A 13,089-nucleotide genomic window follows, 5' to 3' on the forward strand; every position below is an offset into this window, starting at 1 on the left:
GGTCTGAAAACGCTCAAGAAACACCTAAAAAGCCTCTGTTGCCTTAGTAAAGCATCCTCTTCTCTCACCTCCCCAGAGAGGGGAAGCTACAGCATCCTGTCCATATGTCTAATTGGAACTCATCGGTCTTAATTATTTGCAGGCTTCCCCAATAAGACTGTGCGGCAGAGGCACGCTCTAACCATTTGTATTCCCCACACGGAAGTGAAACTGTTCACGAAAACTTATTGAATAATCAAATTTCATTCTCTTGGACAGGACATTAAATGGCACTTCACTACAAACGCAATTACTCCTACTAACTCCTCACTTTAAACCTCTCCTCCCAGGTGAGCGGAGCGTGTAGACATTATTCACTGATGTCTCTCCCAGGAACGACCCTGACAAAGACGGGCCTGTTCTCCCAAAGTAACTGTCACCACACCTTAAGATTTGAAGAAAAGGGCCTCTCTCCTTCTCTGCTAGGATTCCCCAAGCGGACAGAGGGGCTGCAATCGCAGGGCAGTTTCTATGACTGGCTGAGTCTCCGCTGGGAGCTCCTGCGAAACCACAACCATCACTCAGGCCAGACAGCTGCCAGGAAAGCAGCGCCGCCTAAGAACTGACGCTAAAATAGAGGTGGGAGGCTGTATTCCATTACTAAGCCCCGGAGTATTCACTCCCAAGCCGTCCACATTTCAAGAATGCTAAAACCCTTTAGTCCAAACCCTGAATATTTGTAACTTACACCGCAGTGTAAAAGCGGAAACTTGACAAATGAAAACGTAAAAGGCACCCGCGACAGGTAAGATAACACCAGAGGAGAAAGCATTCATCACTGCTTTTTCCTAACTTCTTCCCCAACCCCGTCTCCATTCCCTACTGAAAATAACTTTTACTTATACTATTGCAGAGGCAGCTGATTCAAAGGGAAAACGAGAATCTGGTGTCAGTCTGTCTCAAGTTGTCTCAAGTTGTCAGTCTGTCTCAAGCACACACGTCCGTAACTCTGCATTAAGCAGAGAAAGAAAACACAAAGGCATACAGCAGGCGACACAGAGGCACAACGAGATGCCTCCAGCGTAGCAGAGATTCCGAACAGGGTTCAAGACAGTTCTCCCTACTCGCGGCTTAACCTGAAACCCAAGTGACTCTAGGGAGCAGAGAAAAGGATCCAGGAGCCCTGGAGGCCACGAGCCACCATCCCCCTCCGGTGAAACCTACCCCCTGCCCTCAGCCCCACCTCCGGGTAGAATCCCAGCTACCCAGAGCACCTCAGGGAAGGCCACCATGCGCTCCCACCCTCACTCCTCGCGACCCTGCTCCCAAAGGAGCGGACTCAAGAGGGAACTTACACGGAGCCAACCTGACAGCTCCCGCCGGGGTGGAAACCCGCGATCTCCTCCCACCGGCATCTCGGGCGCGGGTCCGGTGTGGGCGCGCGGGACCGGCGCCCTGCTCCTCTTCCTTCCTCCTCCTCCGCGAGGCTGGTCAGTCCTCGGACCTGCCGCCAGGTCTGCGGGAGCGCCGGCCCGCGGGGACCCACCCCTTTGTCCCTCCTCCCGCGGCGCCGGCGTGGGCCCGCCCCCCGCCAGCCACAGCGCCTCTCCGCGGGCCGCGGCCCAGGAAACTCTCAAATGGGCCGCTACCACCCCCGCGCCGCCCGGGAGGAGGGCCCGCCAGCGCCGCGCCCCCGCCGCCCCCGGGTCCCGCGCGACTTCCGGCCAGGGGCGGAGGGGGGGCGGCGGCGGCGGCAGAGGGACCCCGAGGCCCCAGCATCCCGCGGCCTCCACGCCTGAGCCCGCCCCCCCCCCCGGCCGGCCCAATGGTTCGCTCCGCGACGCGCGCTGGGGCCAGCAGGTCCGGCTCCGAGCGCGCGCCCGGGACAGCGCCACGAGTTGCAAGTGCGGACGCGAGCCTGCGGGTCCGCGGCTTCTTCCCGTGAGGTCGCGTGCGCATCCAATGGGAGGATGCGAACGCTTTTTGTACCAGCACTTTTTGGAGAGATTTGCAGAGCCTCTTGTCTGCAAAGGGGAAACCTCAAAGTTTTCTGCCCTGCCTGGAAGCCTGCCCGGCCAGCCAACACGTACACGGCACTGTACCCCACATTTCTCTGTGCCAGATAAAGAAAAGCTTCCTTATTTTAGAGCATGTAAATTATTTGGAGAATCAAAACAAGTACACTGATTGAAAATATAACGTTGGGTGTGAAATGTAAGGAAACCGCGTTGTAAGAGAAAAGCGCGGTGCACCCTGCTCTTCCCTTAACTGGAAAAGCAAAACGGCCTAGGCTCACAAGTTGAAGGGAAAAGGTGAAGAGGTCTGGCCCGAGCCGCTGACAAGATACAGATGCCGGACTCTCTGCCAGAAAAGTTGCTTCACTTCCTGCCTAATCAAAACAAGTTTGGCAGTTTATGTGGAAAAACAAGTCCAGCAGATGCCTCTCTGAAAGTGTTAGGCTTCTGGTCTCCTTTGCAGTAGGTAAGTGCACGCCTCTGAATAAAAAGGGCTGTGCCTAACATTTCCCACTTCCCTCAAGTCTCCAGACTTAGGTGTTTCCGTTGTATTCCTGGTGCAAGGTGTTACTCGCCTGACCTAAGCACTGATTTTGTTTCCCAGGTTGGGTGGTGTTGCCTAATAATAACAATGACAGCATCTGTGAACTGAGCTTCGCCCAGTAAGCATTTAAAAAGGACGGAACCCAGAATGTAGCAATGCTAAGTGATCTCCTTTTTCTCTCTAGAGTTTCCGCTGTCCAATATGATAACCACTTGCTACATGCAGGTACTTAATACATTTAAATTTAAATCAAAATTAAAGGAAGAGAAAAATTCAGTCCCATTTCTAGCGCTCGGTCAGTAGCTACATGTGGATAATAGCTACCTTTTGGGCAGCGTTGCTATAAAATATTTCCATCATCACAGAAAGTTCTGTTGGACTACACTGCTCCAAATGATGAAATACTTACATAGTAGAAATCCTATCCTTCTAGCACAATGCCTGACATATAGTAACACTCAATAAATAGTTGTTGAAAAACGTGATACACTAGCATTGCTGGTGGCAGTATAAATCAATACAACTCTTTGGAGAAGCAATTTATAGTACATCTTTTTCACAAGTGGGGTTGCACATTTGAACCCACTCCTAGAATTTGTTTCTCCAAAGAACTTCCATCCAACAAGTAATTACTGAACACCTTCTGTCAAGCCAGAACCCTCTGATAAAAGACTTAGGCTCTCCCCTCAGGGAGCTCAGTCTATTGCAGTAGAAAATCAGGAAATAATAAGAAACTGTGTAAGTGCTGAGACTGCTGGCAGGCTCAGGGTATTCTAGGGCTTTCAGGAGGGGTTTCTCACCCACACTAAGGGAATGGGGTTCAGAGAAGGCTTTCTAGAGATAGGGTTGCTTACGCATTCTAAAGGACAGGCAGGAAGGAGTTTGTGAGACAGAAAGAGGCGGAAAAGCTTTCCAGGTGAAGAGAATAAATAGCAAGTGGCAAAACAAGGAATAAAGGGACTGTAGGCTTGCTGTTGAGGTGCCAGGAGGTGAGGCTGCCCAGGCAAGCAGGGGCTGTGCTCGACTGTGAACACAGTGGAAGTGGGATTAGATTGGCCTTAGATCACTCCATTGGCCTCTTGGAAGATGGATTTGGCGGGTGGGGGTTGGGGGGAGGAGTGTCCGTAAGAATGACAAGACCAGCAAAAGATGCATTTTTGTAGGCATGCTGGTGAGAGATGATGTGGCTATGAAGTCAGGCAGTGTCAGAAAAAAAGAGACAATTCAAAAGAAATTAAGGAAGTGTAACCAGCAGGCTGGATGACTGCTCGATTAGATATGAGGAAAGGAAGAGGGAAGTGAGTCTAAGGTGACTCTAGGTTTCTGGCTTACTTAACTAAGTAGCTGACAGTGCTGGTTACCAAAATAGAGAACACAGGCGTGGGAGCACATCTTGGGAGGGGTTTGGGGGAGGATGGTGAATTTAGTTACGGACTCATTGGGTTTAAGGACTCTGTGAAGTCCAGATGGAGATGTCCCTATGTCTACTCTGTGCTAGGCATTGAGGAGTATTTGGGCTGAGCGATGTAGGATGGAGGAAGAGATGCGGGAATCATCAATGTATCAAGAAAGTTGAAGTCATGGGAGAGGATGAGACGGTACAGACACAAAGCAGACTGAGGCAAGAGAGGATTAAGGATAGGACCCATCCCTGGGAATGCCAGTATAGAGGGGGCAAGCTTGAGTGCCCACATCAGAGACAACAGAGGAACTGCCAGAAGGGAAGAAAAAACCCTCTGGAGAAGAGTGTCCAAAAAGTCAAGGGAAGAATGAATTTCAAGAAGGGGAGAGAAGCCAATAACACGCAGCTTGGAGGCCAATTAAGGTAAGAAGGGAAAATGCTCTTCGAGAAGAAGACCGCTGCTTATCTTGGCCAGAGCTGTTGCAACAGAAAGATGGGACAGAGGTTAGATTACAGTGGGTGACCCGGAGGCGAGGCAGCACTTTGTTGCATGCCTCTTTATAATAACGCAAGATAGAAACCATCAATGTGCAATGAGAGAGGGCTATTAAATTACAGCGGTTAAATCAACTGAATGGGCACAGCAAGGCATCACTTAAAATTATAATAAGGAAGTCTATATAGCAACAAGGAGAATAATATGATAATCAACGAAAAAGTACACAAATCTTACCTATTATGATGACAATGAAGAAATTATGAAAAATATATGAAAGAATTGGAAAGCATATGGGCACATGATTTGATGAAAGGATAGGATTGTGTGTATTTTTTTTTAATTGTAGTTATTGTTTGTGCAATGGACAGTTTTTCAACACTTTTCAGTATATATGACAATGTATAAGGTCTTTGAAACAAGTTGGTCAGAAGACCTCAAATAAATATGATAAACTAAACACTTATAATCAGATTTCCTTAAGAATGTTAAGATTAGGGGACATGTATACACACACACACATACGTATACACATATATACACATATACATACACACACTTGTGTATACATACATATATTTGCAATATGGTTATGAAGGGTTGTTAAATGGGAGCAACAGAATCTGACATTGAAAAGTTTACGGGTTAACTGGACACTGAATGGCGGACTGCAATCATAGACACTCCTTCAACAAATATTTCTTGAATGCCTACCACGTACCCTGGGGCAGGTACAGAGAAGTTGAAGGCAGTATGTAATGGGGGCCTTGCTGACAGTGTGATGAAGACAAAGGCACATAAACAAATAACAACAAGGCACGAGAACTGTTCAGGTTCACGTATGCCTTAGGTGCTGAGGCAGCAGTTAAAGCGGCCCGAGGGAGGGGCACTTTTCCGGAGAAAGGCCTGGCATTCCCTCCCATTCCCAGTAGCCGCCTCTTCTCTCCTGGCCTCTCCCACCCCTCTTGGTCCAAACACCATATCAATAACCACACGTGCTCACTTAAAGAACTCCTTCCCCAAGCAGCCCCCACAAGGCCCTAAAATAACATGCAGGAGAGAGGCCTCAAAAGTTCTGCTCTGCCCCTCACGCCTTCACGTTTAGTTATTTAACATTACTCTTGCTCACTGTGAAAGTCTGTCAAAGTATTCTTGTGGTGGGGAGGGTATGAGGGGGCATGACTAGCTACCTAGCTTCCCAATCCTGTTTCTAAGTTAAAGGACTGCTTAACTTGTATATGGAAGAGCCCACTTGTATATGGAACTGCTTCTAACACCACATATTCCCACAGGACCCCCAAGCCCCATAGAGAAATAGACTTCTGATTGAGACACTCCTCATTCAAAGCTGCAATGGTTCTATAAATACGATACTACAATGGAGCAAAGTTGACTTTAAGTATAATAGTCAAAGATTTATAAAGATTGCAGAGGCAGAGAATTATTTTCAAACTATCCTTTAGCACTTAGAATCACATAGACTAAAAGATGAATGCATTATAAACCGCTAGAAAAACTCTCAGGTCCACTTCCATCTTTTGGGCAACTAAAGATTCTTGCTTTACCTTTGAACATGCTATGTCTCTAGTTCACTGATAAGCAATTTGCAGACTGCCAGTCTTCAGAATTGTTTTCATAGTTTAATATTATGTGGAAAGGCAAACTATTATTCCTCTAATTTGACGCTTTTCAAATATGTCCAGATATCTACATTTTAGTGTCTCAAAGCGCAGTGCCAACTTTCACATAGCCATTCTTCGATTCAGTAAAGTAGTGACTTAAGGTAACGCTACTTACATTGTTCCATAGTTAACACAAACTATTTTCAGGTTTGTTAATTTTTTAGACCAGCAAGTTTTGCAAAAATAAGATGCTCATTATAAAGCATGCAAAGCAGTGCAGAAAAGCACAAAGAAATTTAAAAATCAACTAAAATCGTAACAACCATCTTCGACATTAGGTGAACATTCCAGACATATACATAGATACAGATAGAAAGCTAGATGATGACTACTCCAGAGACAGAATCATTTTAACAAAAATGAGACCCTACTACAGTGCTATTTTAATTTAAAAGTAGTGAATCAAATTCTATTTGCTATTGACAGAAAAAAAGAAACTCGAATGAAACATTAAAAAATTCATGAACATAAGATAAATAGTTCTTCAATATATTAGGCCCCAAAAGATCATCTGAAGAGGAAAGAAAGATTAATTTCCCCTCAAAAATCTTCAATAGTGAGTTCCCAAAGACACTTCTTAAGAAAAACCTATTATGGGGGGCCAGCCCAGTGGCGCAGCAGTTGAGTGCACACATTCTGCTTCTGGGTGGCCCAGGGTTCGCTGGTTCAGATCCCAGGTGCGGACATGGCGCCACCGGGCACACCATGCTGTGGCAGGCGTCCCACGCATAAAGTAGAGGAAGATGGACACGGATGTTAGCTCAGGGCCAGTCTTCCTCAGCAAAAAGAGGAGGACTGGCAATAGTTAGCTCAGGGCTAATCTTCCTCAAAAAAAAAAAAGGAAAAACCTATTATGAAAAACATTGAGTCATTTTTTAATTTAGAAAAAATTATATGTTTTGATTTCAGAAAGTTTCTTTACTCCCCAGGACCTGCCTCTTCGCCATCTCCCCTCCCCGATCCAGCCTGGCCCACCCCCTGCCCCGAATCCGTTCTCCCCAGCAGCCAGAGTGATCTTTTCACAAAGCAAATCAGATCTTGTCACTCCTGTGCGTTTAAACCCTCAAAAGGTCACCAGTCCAAACTCGTTGCCATGGCCTCTGCTATGGGCTGAATGTTTGTGTCCCATTCTGCGCCCTAAGAGGGTTGAAGCCCTAACCCCCAATGTGGTCGTATTTGGAGGTGGGGCCTTCCGGAGTTAGAGTTTAATTAGGTCATGAGGGTGGGACCCTCATGATGGGATCTGTGGCCATATAAGAGGGAGAGACAGAGCTCTCTCCATGCTCATGCTCCTAGGAAAGGCCACGTGAGGACCCAGGGAGGAGGCAGCTGTCCACAGCCAAGAAGAGGGCCCTCACCAAGAACCAGATCTCTCAGCACCTTGACCTTGGACTTGTTAGCCTCCAGAACGAGGAGAAATAAGCACCTGTGGTTTAAGGCCCCAGTCTGTGCTATCCCGTTGTAGCAGCTGAGCTGACTAAGGCAGCCCCCAAGTCCCACATGAGCTGACACTGCTGCCTTCTCCAGGCTCAGCTCATCCTGCACTCTCCCCAGCTCACTTCCTGGAGCCACACCAGCCTTTCTCGGTTCCTCTTGAGACTCTGCCAAGCTCATTTCTGCCCCAGAGCCTTTGTTCAAGCTTCTCTGCTTGGACCACAGAGCCAGCTCCTGCTCAGCTCTCACTTTCTATCTAAAGTAGGAAGCATCCGTTGAGGTGGCTACCAGGAAGCGAGGACCTCAGGAGAGGGCCAAGTTTAAGTTAAAGCAAAGAGCCGGAGTCCAGCTGCGTGTTTCAGAGAGCACAGTGCAGGGGTATGGAAAGGTGGCGGCAGTCGGTGGTCTGGTCAGGGTTAGGGAAGCCTACGGAGGAACAAAGGCAGGAAGGGAGAGTAGCCTAAGAAAGCAAAGGTGCCTGTTATCCATGCCTCTCTCTTTTTAACCTTATTATCATTACTATTGGTAATATGTTGGCAGGATGTTGTTATCACTACAATGAAAAGATGTCAGAGGAAGTGCAAAGGTGATGAGAACATCAGTACTCAGACTGACAGGGAGAGAAAGTTCTCAGTTCTCAGTGGATGTTGGCTGTCTATTTGCCCTCCTCTCCCTGGGGATGGCACAAATCCCAAACCCCAGTATCCTCCCCCTGATGTAAGGGACCGGCAATGTTTCTGGGCATAACTAGTTTAGCTGGCCACAGAGTTGACAAAAGAATTAGCTGTGCAAATCAGAGTTGGCTGTGGGCTGGCTGGATTATGAGTCTGAAGCCCTGGAGGGGGAGTTCTGGTTGGAAAGAGGCAGCTGTGGTCTGGGCTGAACTCCTGGTGCCAGGCTGCTTGGGTGCAGGCTCCTGGGAGACTTATGGGCTGGTCTGGGTATACTCAGGCAGGCAGGCAAGGTCGAGGTGTACTCAGCCTGGTCAACACGGGGCTGAGGTAGAGCATACTCCAGCCCAAGGCCTGGAGATCCTGGAAGCACCTTTTGGAGCACAGTCTGGTCTAGACAATCCACACTCTCCTCTCAGGGAAAGATGCTACTTGTTAACCCTCCATTAAAAAACAATAACAAAACAGAATAAACAGTCATTGATTTAATGCATATTATGTGCCAAAAATCTTTCAAACACTATTTTAACTCACTTAATGTGAAGCCTCACAGCGCCCCTGCATATTTGGTATTATTGCCCTGCTTTAGAGGTGAGGAAACTTCGATTTAAGGAGGGAAAGCTGCCACAAATAAATGCCACCTGACTCCAGTCGGTGGGTTAGTTACTTAGCGTCCTTGATGCAAATGTGATTCTGGAGTCTGATTGTCAGAGCTCCCTCTCCCTAAATGAGTGCTTTAAGAAAACCACTTTACAGCTCAGCAAAAACAAAGCAAACAACCCAATCGAAAAATGGGGAGAAGGTAGGAACAGATATTTTTCCAAAGAAGATATGCAGATGGCCAACAGACTCATGAAAAGATGTTCAACATCACTATTTATTAGGGAAATGCAAATCAAAACTACAATGAGGTATCACCTTATGTTGGTCAGAATGGTTATTATTACCAAGACAAAAAAACCAACGTTGGAAAGGATGTGGCGAAAAGGGAACCCTCATGCACTGCTGGTGGGAATGCAAACTGGTGCAGCCACTGTGGAAAAAAGTATGGAGATTTCTCAAAATATTAAAAATAGAAATACCATACAGGGCCGGCGCCATGGGCGAGTGGTTAAGTTCACATGCTTCGCTTCAGTGGCCCGGGGTTTCACCCGTTGGGATCCTGGGCGCAGACATGGCACCGCTCACCAGACCATGCTGAGGCAGCATCCCACATGCCACAACCAGAGGCACTCACAACTACAATATACACCTATGTACTGGGGGGCTTTGGAGAGAAGATGAAGGAAAAAAAGAAGATTGGCAACAGATGGTTAGCTCAGGTGCCAATCTTAAGAAAAAAAAGAGGGGCCGGCCTGGTGGCGCAGCAGCTAAGTTCGCATGTTCCGCTTCGGCAGCCTGGGGTTTGCCGGTTCAGATGCAGGGTGCAGACATGGCACCACTTGTCAAGCCATGCTGTGGTAGGCGTCCCACATATAAAATAGAGGAAGATGGGCACGGATGTTAGCTCAGGGCCAGTCTTCCTTAGCAAAGAGAGGAGGATTGGCAGCAGATGTTAGCTCAGGGCTAATCTTCCTCAGAAAAAAAAAAAAAGAGTTAAATAAAATCTTTAAAAAAAAATGAAAAAAAAGAGAACAGATTAGTAGTTACCAAAGGGGAAGGGGGCTGGGGGTGGGCAAAAGGGTTAAAGGGCCACATATGTATGGTGACAGACAAAAATTAAACTATTGGTGGTGAACACATTGAAGTCTATTCAGAAACTGATAAATAATAATGTACATCCAAAGGGTTATAAACCATTGTGATCTCAATAAAATCATTGAAAAAATATTTTTGCTCCTTTATTGAGATATAATTGACATCTAACGTGTAATTTTAAGGTGTGCAACATGATTTGATGTGTATATATGCAAAATTATGACCACCATAAAATTAGTTAACCAGCAAAAATAACCCCCCACTCTAATAAGCTAAAACATTGCACTAAGTAAAAAGGCCCTCATCTCATGGGCAAGGGAGGGAATCTGAGGTCCGAGAGGCCCAGGGGACTGTCGGCATGAGATACACGAGTCCTCCAGGGAAACCAGAGGGGCCTCTGGCAACAACTGAATAACTTAAAAAAAGCCATCACCCAAATCCTCTAGGCCTAAGAATTCAGTATCCTTGATCAACACGGACTGAAGTTGTTGAAGTCTCCTAGATTTTCCAAGAATTCTCAGACCTGAAAGGGACCTTAGCAAACTGCCCAGACAGTTTTCCAGGGCAGCCCTGCACACCAGGGCAGGCCTCTTAAATAAAACAAAGGAAGCTGGGCCTGGAAAAGGCACTTCCAGGAGGCGTTCAATAAAAACCGAAAACGTGGCTCGTAACATTTATGCTTCCATAAGGATGGCCTCCTAAACTTGCCTGATGGCAAGAATCACCTGAGGCCCTCCTGGGAGGTTCGGAGATTCGCCTCCAGTGGGGCTGAGAAGGGGCCTGAGGAATTGGGATTTTTAGCCTCTACTCCCAGGTGAGTCTCATCATTGGGGAGGTTTAGGAAATTCTGCTAAAGGGATGCTGTTAGAATTCTCTGACACAAGACAGGAAGATTACCATTGCGAAGGCATGTAAAACATTTGGAAGGTCAGAAAATAATTCTCTATTTGCAAAATGTTGTCTTTGGTTTACAAAGAAAAGAGTCTGGTCCTATAATTCTTGTGTTATGTTTATATACACGCATTTGGATTTCAATTATTTTTATGTAAACGATACTTGTTTATTAGCTGGATGAGCACCCTTCCAGGTACCTCTATGCACAGGTAAGCGTGTAGCTATCGTATACGACTTTATACACCTGGGGCTACACTAGACATGCTCTTCCACTAGCTGTTAGTCTACATAAAAATATGCTTGACTATTTTTTCATGTTAATACAGATTATCATCATTTTCTAGTTGCATACTAATCCATTTGTATGAATATACTATAATTTGCATATTTACAGTTCTTTTAAAAACTGGTATAGTGGCCAGCTGATGGTATAATACTTAAGTTTTTGTGCTCTGCTTCCACAGCCCGGGTTTGGCTGGTTCGGATCCTTGGGTGTGAACCTGCACACCACTTATCAAGCCATGCTGTGGCAGGCATCCCTCATATAAAGTAGAGGAAGGTGGGCACAGATGTTAGTCCAGGGCCACTCTTCCTCAGGGGAAAAAAAAAAAGAGGAGGATTGGCAGAGGATGTTAGCTCAGGGCTAATCTTCCTCCATAAAAAAAAAAAAAAAACACTGGTAGAGAGGACAAGGAAAAAAACCAGATGGATGAAACGTCTAAGCAATATTTCACACAGATAACGAGAAATCAAGTAGCTTGTAAGACTCAGGCAGAATTCATAAGATGTGTATAGTGTAGACAGTAAGTTAGTAACCTGTAAGATGCGGTAAAGATAAACAGAATAAAGGGAGGGTTTGTGTGTTAAATTTAGATGGAAAGAATGAAACAAATGAGAGTGTTAGTTATAAATAGAATGGGATGGAAAGACAAAGTACATATTAAATAGTAATAATATTTAATAAAATATTAATAAATTTAATAAATATCTAATTTATAATTGTATTTATTTAGATATATTTTATAACTTACAATTTATATTACCAGTAATAAATATTTCCTATTTAATAAAATATTAATAATATATAATAAAGCCCAGCTCATGTTACTTCCAGATTGATAGCTAGGTCATCCCTAAATTGGTCACCCACTGGGGACACCCATTATGTCTAGTTCTGGCCCCATGTACACTCTGCCGGGAAATACAGATACACACAGGTGGCTGATAAGCTACAGCTGTTGTCCAGGCTACTTGCCCTGCATCCCTCCCATGGAGCAAGCATGTGCTGGCTTCAGACAGCTTCCATCTGCTGAGACCCCTGGTTCAACCTCAACTCTGGTCTTTGTGACCACACATCTGCTGACATGGCAGAGAGACAGGACAAACATTGGAAGTGCAGGCTCCCAGAAGTGTGGACCTCTCACCCTATTTGTATCCTAATCTAATTATTTTAACGTGTTCTAATCTCCTTCCCTTGCTTCTTGCTGTGTGTTTTCAAGTTGAATAAATCGAATACATCGTGTGACTGGAACACCTGATTTTGGTCTTTGAGCTTTGTGTCTCATGATCTCTGGGGGAGCTTGCCTGGCAGCGTCTCGGAGGCTAAGACTACACCAAGCTAATTTCCAACACTCCTAGAGCAATGGAGAGAAGCAAGCAGCATGGGGAGCTATAATAACTAAAATTAGGTTTATAGAAGCTACATCAAATTCTTTGCTACTCTGTGCCAAGAGGGTGAGGTTAGCACAAGAGTGAAATCTTTAATTCAATTTCAGGAATACATGTGGCTTTCAGCTTTTCCCACCTCCAAAATTATTACCTAAGTTTTTAAGAAATCAATCAAGATTATTTCCGAGATTCAGAGCTCTCTGAGATTTACATTCTGTACACTAAATTCACAAATAAAGTGTTTTTCTATTATTTTTTCAGGAGCAGTTGTAGCTATTATTCCCAATGACACTTTATTTTTTACCCATCTTCTCTCTCCCTGATTGAGTTCTGCCTCTGCTGGAACCATCCTCCAGTTACGAAAGTATTTTGATTCTTCTTCTAAGTCTTCGGAAAGCATCCCTCTTTCTTGTCATATTTTTTATGCTGAGCGAAAGCTATTAGAAGAGACAGATTTAACTTTAACATTATCACGAAGCCTCTTTCAAAGTGTTGACAGAACTAATTACTCTAGTAACCAGACTTAAGATCCTAACTAAAAATAATTATACATATATTTTTTGAATATCAATAACTATTTCAAATATAAATATCAAATATTAATAA

The 13,089-nt window shown here is 45.3% G+C and overlaps 1 protein-coding gene across 10 annotated transcripts in view; it reads right to left on the minus strand.

Annotated features, from left to right (window-relative positions):
* The window catches only part of TJP2 (tight junction protein 2), a 111,743-nt gene that overhangs the window by 67,703 nt on the left and 30,951 nt on the right, over window positions 1-13,089 (minus strand). Inside the window, exon 3 of one of the 10 annotated variants that reach the window (XM_070495348.1) lies at window positions 12,788-12,920. The exons of 6 other annotated variants lie outside the window; for them this stretch is intronic. In XM_070495348.1, the coding sequence (XP_070351449.1) occupies window positions 12,788-12,883 (96 nt within the window). In that variant the 5' untranslated portion in view covers window positions 12,884-12,920. Of the gene's footprint in view, window positions 1-1,334; window positions 1,587-12,787; window positions 12,921-13,089 lie in introns of those variants that run through there. 3 more of the 10 variants (XM_070495355.1, XM_044756548.2, XM_014845983.3) reach the window with 3 other exon arrangements.

Source organism: Equus asinus, chromosome 23 (assembly GCF_041296235.1).
Source record: "Equus asinus isolate D_3611 breed Donkey chromosome 23, EquAss-T2T_v2, whole genome shotgun sequence".
In the NCBI taxonomy this organism is placed as follows: Eukaryota; Metazoa; Chordata; class Mammalia; order Perissodactyla; family Equidae; genus Equus; species Equus asinus.